The sequence below is a fragment of the Panulirus ornatus genome, chromosome 55, assembly GCF_036320965.1.
Source record: "Panulirus ornatus isolate Po-2019 chromosome 55, ASM3632096v1, whole genome shotgun sequence".
NCBI lineage: Eukaryota > Metazoa > Arthropoda > Malacostraca > Decapoda > Palinuridae > Panulirus > Panulirus ornatus.
Genome location: NC_092278.1, coordinates 19342357 through 19359683, shown reverse-complemented (window position 1 = coordinate 19359683; position 17327 = coordinate 19342357). Strand labels below are relative to the sequence as shown.

The following is a 17327-nucleotide window of genomic DNA, read 5'->3' as shown; positions in this document are numbered from 1 at the left end:
CCACACACCACGGGGCCAGTGAACAACCACACACCACGGGCCAGTGAACAACCACACACCACGGGGCCAGTGAACAACCACACACCACGGGCCAGTGAACAACCACACACCACGGGGCCAGTGAACAACCACACACCACGGGGTCAGTGAACAACCACACACCACGGGGCCAGTGAACAGCCACACACCACGGGGTCAGTGAACAACCACACACCACGGGGCCAGTGAACAACCACACACCACGGGGCCAGTGAACAACCACACACCACGGGGTCAGTGAACAACCACACACCACGGGGCCAGTGAACAGCCACACACCACGGGTCAGTGAACAACCACACACCACGGGTCAGTGAACAACCACACACCACGGGGCCAGTGAACAACCACACACCACGGAGGCCAGTGAACAACCACACACCACGGGGCCAGTGAACAACCACACACCACGGGCCAGTGAACAACCACACACCACGGGCCAGTAAACAACCACACACCACGGGTCAGTGAACAACCACACACCACGGGCCAGTGAACAACCACACACCACGGGGGCCAGTGAACAACCAAACACCACGGGGGCCAGTGAACAACCACACACCACGGGTCAGTGAACAACCACACACCACGGGGCCAGTGAACAACCACACACCACGGGGCCAGTGAACAACCACACACCACGGGGCCAGTGAACAACCACATCTACGCACTGTGATTCGCTATCGAGGCTCCGCATTTCGTCTTCGGCGATGGAGGCGAAGGGCGCGCGGGCGCTGAAGGAAGATAAAGGGAAAAGAAGGGAGATTGGCTTCAAAAAAAAGTGATGGTTTATTTACCGGTAACGTGTTACCGGAAGCCCCAGTACTGGGAAAGGGGTAAATGGGGGTGTGTGTAGTGCCCCAGTACTATAGAGGTTGCCGGTACGTGTGTGTGTGTGTGTGTGTGTGTGTGTGTGTATTACCGGGAGTGAGAGATGTGTGTGGCTCAATACCGGGATAAGTTACACCTAGGTTTTGGGGGGTGGGCCTTCGTAGTACCGGGTTTCTAACGTAGACAACACTGTGAGTGGACCACCAGTACACAACCCTGGACCACGCCCAGGACCGGGAGATATGGACCAGTACCGGGATACAGCGAAGAAGTACCATAGTGTCATTTCTAATACCCCAGGTACTGGTGTGGGGTCCACAGTACCGGGGGTATTAGACCGCGTAAGATTTCAGAGAGAGAGAGAGAGAGAGAGAGAGAGAGAGAGAGAGAGAGAGAGAGAGAGAGAGAGAGAGAGAGAGTTCGGCCAAAATCTATAGCTGTCACACACACACACACTCACACACACACACACACACACACACACACACACAACACACGGAGGAGGGGAGGAGGGGTGGGAGTGGGAGTGAGGGGAGGGGTTGAGGGGAGAGTGGTCAGTCCCCGGGCTGGTAACACGACCTGGCCCCGGATATTGACCCTCAAGTGACCTTGCCTCGCTCCCCCTCACACACACACACACACACACACACACACACACACACACCACACAGCACTTGAATACCCCTCTCTCTCTCTCTCTCTCTCTCTCTCTCTCTCTCTCTCTCTCTCTCTCTCTCTCTCTCTCATCTACAAAGGAAATTTCCAACTCCCTCACCCCCCCAAAAAAAACTTAACATTTCGTTCATTTTATCACAGTTCTTCGTCTGTGTTCTCCACGCCATTATTATTATTCATTACGATTTTTATTTCTTTCAGTCTATGGTCCATTCGTAGCGACGTCCCATTTTCTTATTACTCTCAATAATTGTCTTTCATTTTTTTCGTCTGTTCAATTTCTCTTTGTCCATTCATCATCATTATACAATCAATGTTTTCCATATTGTTTCGCTCGCAATGTATCATGTTTATACTAACTCATTCGACTCATTTTGTTCTTCATGATTCACTCAGTCCTTGATATGAGGCATTGTGTTTGTGTTTGTGTGTGTGTGTGTGTTTGTGTGTGTGTGTGTGTGTGTGTGTGTGTGTGTGTGTGTGTGTGTGTGTTTGTGTGTGTGTGTGTGTGTGTGTGTGTGTGTGTGTGTGTGTTATCACCCATCACCATCGCTATGTGTGAGAGGGACATATATATATATATATATATATATATATATATATATATATATATATATATATATATATATATATATATATATGTATTTTGCTTTGTCGCTGTCTCTCGCGTCAGCGAGGTAGCGCAAGGAAACAGACGAAAGAAATGGCCCAACCCACCCACATACACGTGTATATACATACACGTCCACACACGCACATATACATACCTATACATCTCATCGCATACATATATATATATATATATATATATATATATATATATATATATATATATATATATATATATATATATATATATTATCCCTGGGGATAGGGGAGAAAGAATACTTCCCACGTATTCCCTGCGTGTCGTAGAAGGCGACTAAAAAGGGAGGGAGCGGGGGCTGGAAATCCTCCCCTCTCACTTTTTTTTTTTTAATTTTCCAAAAGAGGGAACAGAGAAGGGGCCCAGGTGAGGATATTCCCTCAAGGGCCCAGTCCTCTGTTCTCAACGCTACCTCGCTAATGCGGGAAATGGCGAATAGTATGAAAGAAATATATATATATATATATATATATATATATATATATATATATATATATATATATATATATATATATATATACACACACAGACATATACATATATACACATGTACATAATTCATACTGTCTGCCTTTATTCATTCTCGTCGCCACCTCGCCACACATGGAATAACAACCCCCTCCCCCCTCATGTGTGCGAGGTAGCGCTAGGAAAAGACAACAAAGGCCCCATCCGTTCACACTCAGTCTCTAGTTGTCACGTAATAATGCACCGAAACCACAGCTCCCTTTCCACATCCAGGCCCCACAGAACTTTCCATGGTTTACCCCAGACGCTTATTCATTCCCGTCGCCACCACCGTCACACATGAAATAACAACCCCCTCCCTCCCTCCTCATTCAGTCGTGTGTCTAAATTGTAAGTCGTGTTCATGTCTGTCCCACTCATTAATGTCGTCCCACATCATCAAATGGCACAATATCTTCTCGTTTTCTTTCAAATTGTCTCCTTTGACCTCTTTGGTAGGGTGACCTGGCAGTGGACTTGACCTCCTTCGAGATGAGGACCGGGGTCAGAGGTCAAGTCTGAAGTACTCGCTCAAGGGGTTGTGTGAGTCGTGGGTTTTTGGGGTGGTAAGGTTGTGCTCAAGGGTCGTATACCGTTGTCGTGCTCAAGGGTCGTATACCGTCGTGCTCAAGGGTCGTATACCGTCGTGCTCAAGGGTCGTATACCGTCGTGTTCAAGGGTCGTATACCGTTGTCGTGCTCAAGGATCGCATAACGTCGTGTTCAAGGGTCGTATACCGTCGTGCTCAAGGGTCGTATACCGTCGTGCTCAAGGGTCGTATACCGTTGTCGTGCTCAAGGGTCGTATACCGTCGTGCTCAAAGGATCGTATACCGTCGTGCTCAAAGGATCGTATACCGTCGTGCTCAAAAGATCGTATACCGTCGTGCTCAAAGGATCGTATACCGTCGTGCTCAAAAGATCGTATCCCGTCGTGCTCAAGGATCGTATACCGTCGTGTTCAAGGGTCGTATACCGTTGTCGTGCTCAAGGGTCGTATACCGTTGTCGTGCTCAAGGGTCGTATACCGTTGTCGTGCTCAAGGGTCGTATACCGTCGTGCTCAAGGGTCGTATACCGTCGTGCTCAAGGGTCGTATACCGTCGTGTTCAAGGGTCGTATACCGTTGTCGTGCTCAAGGGTCGTATACCGTCGTGCTCAAGGGTCGTATACCGTCGCGTTCAAGGGTCGTACCGTCGTCGTGCTCAAGGGTCGTTCCGTTGTCGTGCTCAAGGGTCGCACCGTTGTCATGCTCAAGGGTCGTATACCGTCGTGCTCAAGGGTCGTATACCGTCGTGCTCAAAGGATCGTATACCGTCGTGCTCAAAGGATCGTATACCGTCGTGCTCAAAAGATCGTATACCGTCGTGCTCAAAGGATCGTATACCGTCGTGCTCAAAAGATCGTATCCCGTCGTGCTCAAGGATCGTATACCGTCGTGCTCAAGGATCGTATACCGTCGTGTTCAAGGGTCGTATACCGTCGCGTTCAAGGGTCGTACCGTCGTCGTGCTCAAGGGTCGTTCCGTTGTCGTGCTCAAGGGTCGCACCGTTGTCATGCTCAAGGGTCGTATACCGTCGTGCTCAAGGGTCGTATACCGTCGTGCTCAAAGGATCGTATACCGTCGTGCTCAAGGATCGTATACTGTCGTCGTGCTCAAGGGTCGTATACCGTCGTGCTCAAGGATCATATACCGTTGTCGTGCTCAAGGGTCGTATACCGTCGTGCTCAAGGGTCGTATACCGTCGTGCTCAAGGGTCGTATACCGTTGTCGTGTTCAAGGGTCGTATACCGTCGTGCTCAAAGGATCGTATACCGTCGTGCTCAAAGGATCGTATACCGTCGTGTTCAAGGGTCGTATACCGTTGTCGTGCTCAAGGGTCGTATACCGTCGTGCTCAAGGGTCGTATACCGTCGTGCTCAACCCCACACACCCCCACACTCCCACACACCCCCTCCTCCACAACCCCACACCCCCACAGTTTGTCACCTCATTAACCAAACCAATCCGACTTGAAGTCAAGTTTGTGACAAGAGACTTAGAGAGAGAGAGAGAGAGAGAGAGAGAGAGAGAGAGAGAGAGAGAGAGAGAAGGGGAGAAGGGAAGGGATCGAACCCCTGTATCCACGGTAACCCATCTAAGGATGGGTTGATTAGACCAGCTGGAAGAGATGGGAGTGTCTGACTATATGGGGGAAATGGGAGGGTCAGGTAGTGTGTACCTTGAGCACGGCGGTACGACCCTTGAGCACGACGATGGTACGACCCTTGAACACTACGGTACGACCCTTGAACACGACGGTACGAACCCTGAACACGATGGTACGACCCCTGAGCACGACGGTACGACCCCTGAGCACGATGGTACGACCCTTGAGCACGACAGTACGACCCTTGAACACTACGGTACGACCCCTGAGCACGATGGTACGACCCTTGAGCACGACGACGGTACGACCCTTGAGCACGACGACGGTACGACCCTTAAACACTACGGTACGAACCCTGAGCACGATGGTACGACCCTCGAACACAACGGCACGACTCTTGAGCACGACGACGGTATACAACCTTTGAGCACGACGACGGTATACGACCCTTGAACACGACTGCACGAACCTTGAGCACGAGTCATGGACAGCAAGATATAATAGCCATGGCGAACAATGACCTGGCGGACCCAGATCTGGCGAACCCAGATCTGGCGGATCAAGATCTGGCGGACCAAGATCTGGCGAACTTAGATCTGGCGAACCCAGATCTGGCGGATCAAGATCTGGCGAACCCAGATCTGGCGAACTTAGATCTGGCGAACCCAGATCTGGCGAACCCAGATCTGGCGAACCCCCAAGATCCTGTCCATAAAGCGGTTGAGTTTAAGGCTCAGAGTAATGACTCATTAGTGGATAAAAGATTAGCTTAATTAAAGGCCGGATCTCTATGGTAAGCGGATGAGGGACTAATGAGGTAATTACAGACCTCAGATAGAAAAATTAATTAACCCATGATGAAATATACGACTAACAAGGACTAAGATGGTCAAACACGAGAGGATATATATATATATATATATATATATATATATATATATATATATATATATATATATATATATATATATATATATTATTTATATTTGCTTTGTCGCTGTCTCCCGCGTTAGCGAGGTAGCGCAAGGAAGCAGACGAAAGAATGGCCCAACCCACCCACATACACATGTATATACATACACATCCACACACGCAAATATACATACCTATACATCTCAATGTAAACATATATATACACACACAGACATATACATATATACACATGTACATAATTCATACTGTCTGCCTTTATTTATTCCCATCGCCACCTCGCCATCTGGTAAACATGTGATTATCCAAAACATGATGTATGTCAACTGACTTATATTTCTCTCTTGTGTCTCCCCTGATGATGTGATTATTACACGAAAGTGCACTTGGGAAATCGTGTTTCATTTTCCACTTTTCTACGTGGACTTACAGGAATATATATATATATATATATATATATATATATATATATATATATATATATATATATATATATATATATATATATATTCCCTGGGGATAGGCGACTAAAAGGGGAGGGAGCGGGGGGCTGGAAATCCTCCCCTCTCGTTTTTTTTTTTAATTTTCCAAAAGAAGGAACAGAGAATTGGGCCAGGTGAGGGTATTCCCTCAAAGGCCCAGTCCTCTGTTCTTAATGCTACCTCGCTAATGCGGGAAATGGCAAATAGTTTGAAAGAAAAGAAAAGAATATATATATATATATATATATATATATATATATATATATATATATATATAGACACACACGAAGATTCGTGAAACTCACTGTCTTAAAGTTCAACGTAAGAGACTCAGGTTCGTTCAGCGATCGTTCAACGAAGACCCAGATTCGTTTTTCAAGTATTCTCTTAATGATGGAGGGACGACCTAATGAACCACTAGGATACGAGGCATTTGATTTCCTCCTTTCCCATCTCTGGGGCCCCCAAGTTTTATTCCTTTTTTTCCCCTTTCCTTTCTCTTCCTTCTAACTACAGTGTTGAAATGTGTGAGCGAGTGGTTGGTTGGCGGGGCGACGGGGCGGGGCGCGGGGGCTGGCCAGCCAGCTGCCACAGCACCAGCAGCAGCAGCAGCTGGCCCTGCGAAGGGCGCCTTCGTCCAATACGAAGGACTGGATATCGGCCACTGTCCACACATCCTGACAGACCGGCCCTCAGCAACACACGGAGGAGGAAGGAGGGGCCTCCTGCTCTGAGCCTCTATTTCTTTCCTTACGCCGCTAAGTTTTGGAATGCCTTTTCCCTTTTTTTCTTAATGTCCTCAAATATCTTCTAAGAACTGAGAGGGGCTGCCTCCCGTTTTTTATTTCTTCTTAAAGTCGCGTTTATTTTCCATCATTTCAATACCATTAAGGGGTTACTCTTTCATTTCTTTCATTCTATTCGTAGTTCACTATTCTATATACCTTTAGTCATGGGCCAATCAAGGCCTTGGTGAGCATCGTCGTCTGTGCCTGTGTAGCCTTACCAGGCCTACACACACACACACACACACACACACATACACACAACACACACACACACAACACACACAAACACACGGTGTATGTACACAGCAGGTGGCGACAGAGGTGGCCAAACTAGCTTTGTTCTGGCCCAGATGGAACTTTAAGATTAACCACCTGACCCCCCCACCTGACTCCACCTGTCTCGAGGTGCATTACGGGACGTAACCCACACCTGCAGATACATACGAGAACGCAAGATGCACCAGCACGACAGACGAACTCACGATGAACCATGAAGAAGCCACTCACGAGCAATTAAGCGATGGGAAATGACCCATTTTATGCAAAAAAGAGAAACTAAAAATATGGAATTTTAAGACATAGGGCACCTCCTGTGAGTCATTGTGAGCAAGGACACGACTCACGAGCAGTTAAGCGATGGGAAATGACCCATTTCATATCAAAAAAGAGAAACTCAAAATATGGAATCTTAAAACATGGGGCACCTCTTGTGAGTCATTGTGAGCAAGGATAAGACTCACGAGCAATTAAGCGATGGGAAATGACCCATTTCATATAAAAAAAGAGAAACTCAAAATATGGAATTTGAAGACGTTACGTGAGGTGTTACGAGTTCATTATAACACTATGAGGCTTCAGTCATTTCAGTGGTACGACCCCTTGGGTTATGATGATCTTCGCCCTTGATCTTGACCCTTAAGGGCCAGGTCAAAAGGCCCCACCAAGGGCATCACGACCAAGGCTCCAGACCCTCCTGCTCACAGGGGTTTAACGACACGGGTCTGGGAGACAGTGCCCCGCGGGGCCAGACCCAACACCGCGGGGCCAGACCCAGCCCCGTCCTTCCTCAGTACATTTTGGACAAAAACATTTGCTCCTTCATGATCCAAGAGGGGAAACGTAAGGTGGTGATTCCCCTCATGTGTGTGCTGACTCCCCTCACGCGCGTGTGTGTGTGTGTGTGTGTGTGTCTGTGTGTGTGTGTGTGTGTGTGTGTGTGTGTGTGTGTGTGTGATTACTATTTGTGTGTTTGGGGAAAGGGTTTAACACTTGTGTTGCCCCGTTTCTTAACTTTCTATCATATATGTATATATATATATATATATATATATATATATATATATATATATATATATATATATACCATGTCTTTACTGCTATGTATTAACAAACACACACACACACACACACACACACACTAGCCTAAGCTAGGTGTGTGTGTATGTGTGTGTGTGTGTGTGTGTGTGTGTGTGCGCGGGCGCGCAACACACACACGTCCTCTCAAGTATTGCAGTGGGTGTTGAAAGAAATTTACCGCTCCTCCAACCGGGGTCTACTCCCAACCACTGGATAATATCATGTGAGAGTCACCACTGCTTATACACCCCCCTGTGTAAAGTGAGAGAGAGAGAGAGAGAGAGAGAGAGAGAGAGAGAGAGAGAGAGAGAGAGAGAGAGAGAGAGAGAGAGAGACTCACCTGTCTGGACCCCCCCACACCCGTGGGTGTGGTATCCCCTCCAGGTGTGTGTGTGTGTGTGTGTGTGAGCCAGACTAAATATCCACAATGTAAACATGTGACTCTTTCTTTCTTTCTTTCTTTCTTTCTTTCTTTTTTTTTCCTCCAGTGGAACTGTGCCAAGGATGAAGTCAGGCCATGGCTGACAAGCATTCTTACTTCAACATTCACGTCTAACTCACTTTAATATATATATATATATATATATATATATATATATATATATATATATATATATATATACATATATTTATATATATATATATATATATATATATCCGAGCGTTTAGCGTTCCCAACTACCATGCAAAGGTCCCGGGTTCGAGTCTGAGCGTTTAGCGTTCCCAAATGTCTCGCAAAGGTCCTGGGTTCGAGTCCTTTCTGTTGGACAGCATTATGTGTGATATATATATATATATATATATATATATATATATATATATATATATATATATATATATATATATATATATATATATATATATATATAAATGAAATGAGGAAAATAATAGGAACTTTGAGCATCAATATAAAACTTGGCAGGTTTAACTCTGACATAAATTCCACTTTCCAACATAACACTCCAGCAGTTGGTTGGTCAAACGACCAATACTAATGATAAAACCATGTAATAAACATCTAACTTTAATTACACAACTTCTCGACTTCATATATATTTTTTTTCTCTCGGAACCCCAGCAGCCTCGAAGCTGCGCCCCACACAGGAGGAGGGACATGTTGGTCTCCTTTGTAACGAGAAGTTAAACGAGGATTTGACAACAGCATTACTGTTCCCAAACCTTTGTTTCTTCACAAAATACGAGATTGAGGGACAAGTATCATCCCCCCCCACCCACCCCATCCCAAGCAAACCCCTCCCCCCTCAGAGAGAGAGAGAGAGAGAGAGAGAGAGAGAGAGAGAGAGAGAGAGAGAGAGACAAAGAGAGAGGCCTCTTCCTCCTCTTGGGGGGGAGGGGGGCGTTTGGTCACGTGGGGTGACACCCCCCCATGTGTATGTTTGTGTGTGTGTGTGTGTGTGTGTGTGTATGTGTGTGTGTGTATGTGTGTGTGTGTATGTGTGTGTGTGTGTGTGTATGTGTGTGTGTGTGTGTGTGTGTGTGTGCGTGTGTGTGTAACTCTACCTCTCACCGTGTATGTATACATACAAACTCGGTCGTGTATATCCATATACACAAATTTCACCAGAGTACACAAAATGATATATATATACATTCACAATATAAAAATCTATACCAAACGGACACACACACACACAAGAAAAAAATATATATATATGGACGACGAATGCAAAATGAAACTACAAAAATGGAAAAGCCAGTGTGAACTCAACCCTTGAACTAAAGATTACCATACTCACTATACACAAATAGACAGACAGACAGACTCCTTCTGCTGCTACTGCTGCTGTTGTCACTGTCTGCTGCTGCACAGCAGGGAGCAGCAGCCTCCTTCAGCAGACACAGCCCTCCTGCTTCAAGGGTAAGGTGGACCCCTTCATAACACTTGTGGTGTGATCCGTCAGCGAGGAGGGTGTTGTGCTGGTGCTAGAGGGCGAGGTAACAACAGTGGCAAAAGCCTGGCTTCTCCTCCGCTTTGCTCTGGCGCTCTCGAGGCCAGACACACACACACACACACACACACACACACACACACACACACACACACACACACGCGCCCGCGCGCGGGGGGCGCGGGGGAGGTGTTCCCGCCACACAACTTCCCCCCCGACCCGCGCCGCGTCCTCTGTTGCACGAGGACTGGCCTCGTAACAGTGGTCTGGCCTCGTAGCAGCGGTCTGGCCTCGTAACAGCGGTCTGGCCTCGTAGCAGCGGTCTGGCCTCGTAACAGCGGTCTGGCCTCGTAGCAAACAGCGTCTGGCCTCGTAGCAGCGGTCTGGCCTCGTAACAGCGTCTGGCCTCGTAACAGCGGTCTGGCCTCGTAACAGCGGTCTGGCCTCGTAGCATACAGCGTCTGGCCTCGTAGCACCGGTCTGGCCTCGTAGCAGCGGTCTGGCCTCGTAGCAGCGGTCTGGCCTCGTAGCGGGCGTGCTCAGATAACAGGGATGAGCGTTACAGAGGGCGACAGTCACAGCGTTACTGTGGTAACGACCCCCCCTGATATATTGAAGATGCCGTTACAGAGGCATATAACACGACTGTGTTACACCGGCGACCCCCGGGGTTGCAGGCGAGCGTCACAGAGCCAACCAACGTTACAGGTCGTGACAGAAGACTCGTCACACTGCGTCACATGGTTAATAACCTGGCCTCGGCTGTCACATATGTATGTATCAAGTGACCTACATAACACATACAATTATTGAAGTCAAAACAACACACCCACACACACACACACACACACACACTATATATATATATATATACATATATATATATATATATATATATATATATATATATATATATATATATATATATATATATATATATATATATATATTCCTATGAGTCCACGGGGAAAATGAAACACGAAAAGTTCCCAAGTGCACTTTCGTGTAATAATCACATCATCAGGGGAGACACAAGAGAGAAATATAACAGTCAGTTGATATACATCGAAAAGACTGTTATATTTCTCTCTTGTGTCTCCCCTGATGATGTGATTATGACACGAAAGTGCACTTGGGAACTTTTCGTGTTTCATTTTCCCCGCGGACTCATAGGAATATATATATATCTATATATATATATATATATATATATATATATATATATATATATATATATATATATATATATATATAACACAGGTAATAACTTATTATTTTCTCGTTAATTTATTGTAGTAACTTTCATGTATCAGAATCAACCACACCATGAAAATACTGACGCTTTCAGTGATTTCCCTCTGTGGTACGACCCTTGAGTACGACGGTACGACCCTTGGGTACGACGGTACGACCCTTGGGTATGACCCTTGAGTACGACGGTACGACCCTTGGGTACGACCCTTGAGTACGACGGTACGACCCTTGGGTACGACCCTTGAGTACGACGGTACGACTCTTGGGTATGACCCTTGAGTACGACGGTACGACCCTTGAGCGCGACGGTACGACCCTTGGGTATGACCCTTGAGTACGACGGTACGACTCTTGGGTATGACCCTTGAGTACGACGGTACGACCCTTGAGTGCGACGGTACGACCCTTGGGTACGATGGTACGACCCCTGGATACGACGGTACGACCCTTTGGGAATGATGACTTGACCTTTTCGACGCGCCCTGTCAGGGGTCAGGTCAAAGACTTGCTCTATCATACCCAGGTGGTCGCTCCCGTCGGGCTTAAGGAAGGGGGTCGTACCGCCGTGTGCTTGAGGGGTCGTACTGCCGTGCGATTGTGGGGTCGTACCTCCGTATGCTTGTGGGGTCGTGCCGCCGTGTGCATAAGGGGTCGTACCGCCGTGTGCTTGAGGGGTCGTACTACCGTATGCTTGAGGGGTCGTACCTCCGTATGCTTGAGGGGTCGTACCGCCGTGCGCACGAGAGACTCACTGTCGTCAGCGCGAGGCACGCGAGAGATCACTATGTTGGAGGCTCCACCACCACACACTCGACAACACAAGGCCCAACCACCTCCTCCACCAACACCACCACGATCCTCCACCTGGTTCTAAGGTGGAGCGGGTCCCTTTCACCGAGTCTTAGAAGTGGGCAGGTTCTTCCTCCACTTAAAACCACCATCTTCCACCTCCTCCACCACGATCCTCCACCTGGTTCTAAGGTGGAACGGGGTCCCTTCCACCGAGTCTTAGAAGTGGGCAGGTTCTTCCTCCACTCAAAACCACCATCTTCCACCTCCTCCACCACCACGATCCTCCACCTGGTTCTAAGGTGGAACGGGGTCCCTTCCACCGAGTATTAGAAGTGGGCAGGTTCTTCCTCCACTTAAAACCACCATCTTCCACCTCCTCCACCACCACGATCCTCCACCTGGTTCTAAGGTGGAACGGGGTCCCTTCCACCGAGTATTAGAAGTGGGCAGGTTCTTCCTCCACTTAAAACCACCATCTTCCACCTCCTCCACCACCACGATCCTCCACCTGGTTCTAAGGTGGAACGGGTCCCTTCCACCGAGTCTTAGAAGTGGGCAGGTTCTTCCTCCACTTAAAACCACCATCTTCCACCTCCTCCACCACCACGATCCTCCACCTGGTTCTAAGGTGGAACGGGGTCCCTTCCACCGAGTCTTAGAAGTGGGCAGGTTCTTCCTCCACTTAAAACCACCATCTTCCACCTCCTCCACCACCACGATCCTCCACCTGGTTCTAAGGTGGAGCGGGTCCCTTCCACCGAGTCTTAAAAGTGGGCAGGTTCCTCCTCCACTTAAAACCACCATCTTCCACCTCCTCCACCACCACCACTGGTTCCTAGTCTTCCACCTCGGACGGACCACTACCACCCCCCCCCAGAGTCCACACCTCCACCCTCGCTACTGAGGCAGCTGGCTGGCACAGAGTCTACCAGCTGGCTCTGGCAACCCTCTCCGCCACCAGCTGTGTCATGTGTCGCCTTCTACTGTGTCATAACAACATGCATGACGTCCACCCTGTCATTGTCACGTGTGACCAACACCCCCACCTACCTCCTGTCACATCCCGTAACGCGTTACAACTCCTCCTTCTTCCTCCACCTCCCTCCTTCTTCTTCACACCCTCACCCTCACCCTTCCTCCGTCAGTGTCATGTGTCATGTCATCGCTCCGTGGCCTAACCTGTGTCATGTATCCAGACGCCTTTGGCCCAAGGGCCTCCCCCCCTCCCCCGTTAGTGTCATATGTCAGCCCTGGCCCCCCTCCTCCCCCCCCCACCACTGTCATTCAATGACACATGTCAGTCTCTCTCTCTACTCTCCGTGTCATATGCCACTTCCCACCACACTACCTCGTTCATGTGGTTACCCCCTCCCCCCCTAGTTCGGTATGACACTCCCCATATGACCGATCTATGCCAAGTGTCACACCCTAAACCCCCTAACCCCCCCAAGCTGTCATACCTTAGTGTCATGTATCGTATGACAGCAGCCGTGCCAAAGTATAGGCAACCCTACCTTCCTTGTCCTAGCCTGTGTCATATGCCAGTCCAGCTGCCTCACCCCCCCCCCACCATCTGTGTCATGCTAGTGTGTCATCACCCCCCCTAACTCCTCCTGCCACCATCTGTGTCATGTGTCATCCTCCTGCCAAAGCCTGTGCCAACCTCCGCTCACCCTCCCACCAGTGATGTCACATGACAACACCGTGCCACCATCTGCGCCACGTGTCCCAGCATTTCTGACACCACCTGTGTCATGTGTCATTTCCCTCCCCTCCCCTACATTCAATGCCACCACCTGTGTCATGTGTCATTTCCCCCTCCCCTCCCCTACATTCAATGCCACCACCTGTGTCATGTGTCATTTCCCCCTCCCCTCCCCTACATTCAATGCCACCACCTGTGTCATGTGTCATTTCCCCCTCCCCTCCCCTACATTCAATGCCACCACCTGTGTCATGTGTCATTTCCCCCTCCCCTCCCTTACATTCAATGCCACCACCTGTGTCATGTGTCATTTCCCCCTCCCCTCCCCTACATTCAATGCCACCTCCTGTGTCATGTGTCATTTCCGTGTCATGTATCCATCCTCTAGCCACCTCAACAATGTGTCATGAACTGAGTGCTCTCCTCTGCCACCCCTACAACCCACCTGTGTCATATGACACCCTCGTCTCTCCTGCCACAGCGTTCATGGTAGGTTGAAAGGCCAGGCCAGTACACATAAGGGTCGTACTGCTGGGATAAGGGGTCGTTGCAGCCCGGCGCTCAAAAGGTCGTACCGTTATGCGCCATGGTCGTACTGGCGTGTCTAAGGGTCGTTAAGTTTAGTTCAAGGGTCGTACCGTCGTGCTCAAGGAACGTACCGTCGTGCTCAAGTGTCGTACCGCCGTGCTCAAGGGTCGTATCGTCGTGCTCAAGTGTCGTACCGTCGTGCTCAAGGGTCGTACCGTCGTGCTCAAGTGTCGTACCGCCGTGCTCAAGGGTCGTACCGTCGCGGTCAAGTGTCGTACCGTCGTGCTCAAGGGTCGTACCGTCGTGCTCAAGGGTCGTACCGCCGTGCTCAAGTGTCGTACCGTCGTGCTCAAGTGTCGTACCGCCGTGCTCAAGGGTCGTATCGTCGTGCTCAAGGGTCGTACCATCGTGCTCAAGTGTCGTATATATAGATATAAAACACCATTTAAAAAAAAAGAAAAAAAAATGGGATAAAATAGAGACACACGGGCTGAGAGAGAGAGAGGGAGAGAGAGAGAGAGAGAGAGAGAGAGAGAGAGAGAGAGAGAGAGAGAGAGAGAGAGAGAGAGAGAGCGTCATGAGCCCAGCACGTCAGGCACACAGCCACCAAGAACGACCCCCCGGGAGGGGGGGAAGGGAAGGGGGGGGAAGGGGGGAGGGGTAAGGGGGGAAGGGGGGAGGGGTAAGGGGGGAAGGGGGGAGGGGTAAGGGGGGGGGGGGGGGGGTTGGTCCGCCATGAGATTATTTTGGACTTCGCAAAACACGACGGTTTTAACGGCGCCGCCTTGGTGGAAGGGAGGTGGAGGGAAGGGAGGGAAGGTGGAGGGAACTAAACACCTCCCCTCCACCCGGCCTCACCTTCATGCTTGCTTGCTTGAGGTAGCGTCAGGCTCGCGGGGTTGGGGGTGTGTGTGGGGGGGAACGGGAAAACACACACTCTTGTGGGGTTTTGGGGAAAAGGCCCTCGCTAAACATATAAATACGCTTGACACATATGTAAAAGGGAGAAAACCCTTGATAATAAAATATATATTAATATATATAATATATATATATAATAATATATATATAATAATAATCTTTTCTTTCATACTATTCGCCATTTCCCGGATAGCGGGGTAGGTTTTAAACAGAGGACTGGGCCCTTGGGGGAATTTACCTCACCGGCCCCCTTCTCTTTTCCCCTTCTTTGGAAAAAAAAAAAAAAAAAAAAGGGGGGTTTTTCCCAGCCCCCCGCACCCTCCCTTTATCGCCTTCTACGCAGCGGGGAAAAAACCGTGGGAATATTCTTCCTCCCCTACCCCCCAGGGATTAATTATATAAAAAATATATAAATAAATATAAAATATTATAGGGGTTTGTGTTTTGTGTGTGTGTGTGGGGGGCCCAAAAATGGATGGACATCACAAAAATGAATCAAAGAAAAATAAAAACCCATAAACCCATTTTCCTATTTTCAAAGTAGCGTCAACGTTTCTTTACCCAAAAAACTCAACCCCCCTTCCCCTTTGTTTTTTAATTTTTTTTTGGGGGCAAAAACCCTCCCCCCCCCCCCCTTTTTTTCCCCTTTTTTCCCCAAACTACGTCCCCTCCCCCCCCTCCCTTTTTTTTTTCCCCCCATTTCCAAACTGGGCCCTCCCCCCCCCTTTTTTTTTTTCCCCCCTCCCCCCCCTCCCTTTTTTTTCCCTATTTCCAAACTAGCGTCACCTCCCCCCTCCCTCCCTTTTTTTTTCCTATTTCAACTACGTACCTCCCCCTCCCCCCTTTTTTTTTTCCTTTTTCCCCCCCCCCCCCCTTTTTTTTCCCAAAACCGCGTAACCCCCCCCTCCCTCCCTTTTTTTTTCCTATTTCCAAACTAGCGTCACCTCCCCCTTCCCTCCCTTTTTCCCCCCCTTTTTCCCCAAACAAAGCGTAAACCCTTTCCCCCTTTCCCCCCCTTTTTTTTTTCCCATTTCCAAACTAGCGTCACCTTTATCCTTACGTCGCCCTTAAAATGGCGTAGACATTTTTCATGTTTGGATTTTTTGAGAGCAGTTCACTCACTGCGAGGCGCCATCCCCGCGTCATAGCAGACCCAAACCCAGTATTTGAACTTGTTACAAAGGGTAAACGCCTTACCGTTTCCCCTCCCACTGAACCTCTCTCCCCTCTCTCCTCATCCTCTCTTCTCTCTCCTCCCTCTCTCTCCTCTCTCTCTCATTCCCGTGCTCAATAAATTTTTTTTACCCACCTGTTTTTTTTTTAAATGATTTTTATATATATATATAATATATATATATATATATATATATATATATATATATATATATATATATATTATATATATATTGGAAACGATCACAGTTTTGCGCGTGATCAAGTATATTCCCATGAGTCCACGGGGAAAATGAAACACGATAAGTTCCCAAGTGCACTTTCGTGTAATAATCACATCATCAGGCTTAGACACAAGAGAGAAATATAACAGTCAGTTGATATACACCGAAGAGACGAAGCTAGGACGCCATTTGGTAAACATGTTTACCAAATGGCGTCCTAGCTTCGTCTCTTCTCGATGTATATCAACTGACTGTTATATTTCTCTCTTGTGTCTAACCTGATGATGTGATTATTACACGAAAGTGCACTTGGGAACTTATATATATATATATATATATATATATATATATATATATATATATATATATATATATATATATATAAAGGGCCTGAAACACACGCCCTTGTACCAGCTGC

The 17327-nt window shown here is 48.1% G+C and overlaps 1 protein-coding gene across 1 annotated transcript in view; it reads right to left on the bottom strand.

Annotated features, from left to right (window-relative positions):
* Hk (potassium voltage-gated channel subfamily A regulatory beta subunit hyperkinetic) overlaps positions 1-17327 on the bottom strand; it is a 222445-nt gene that overhangs the window by 54080 nt on the left and 151038 nt on the right. Inside the window, exon 4 of the mRNA XM_071692804.1 lies at positions 711-773. Within this exon, the coding sequence (XP_071548905.1) occupies positions 711-773 (63 nt within the window). The remainder of the gene's footprint in view (positions 1-710; positions 774-17327) is intronic.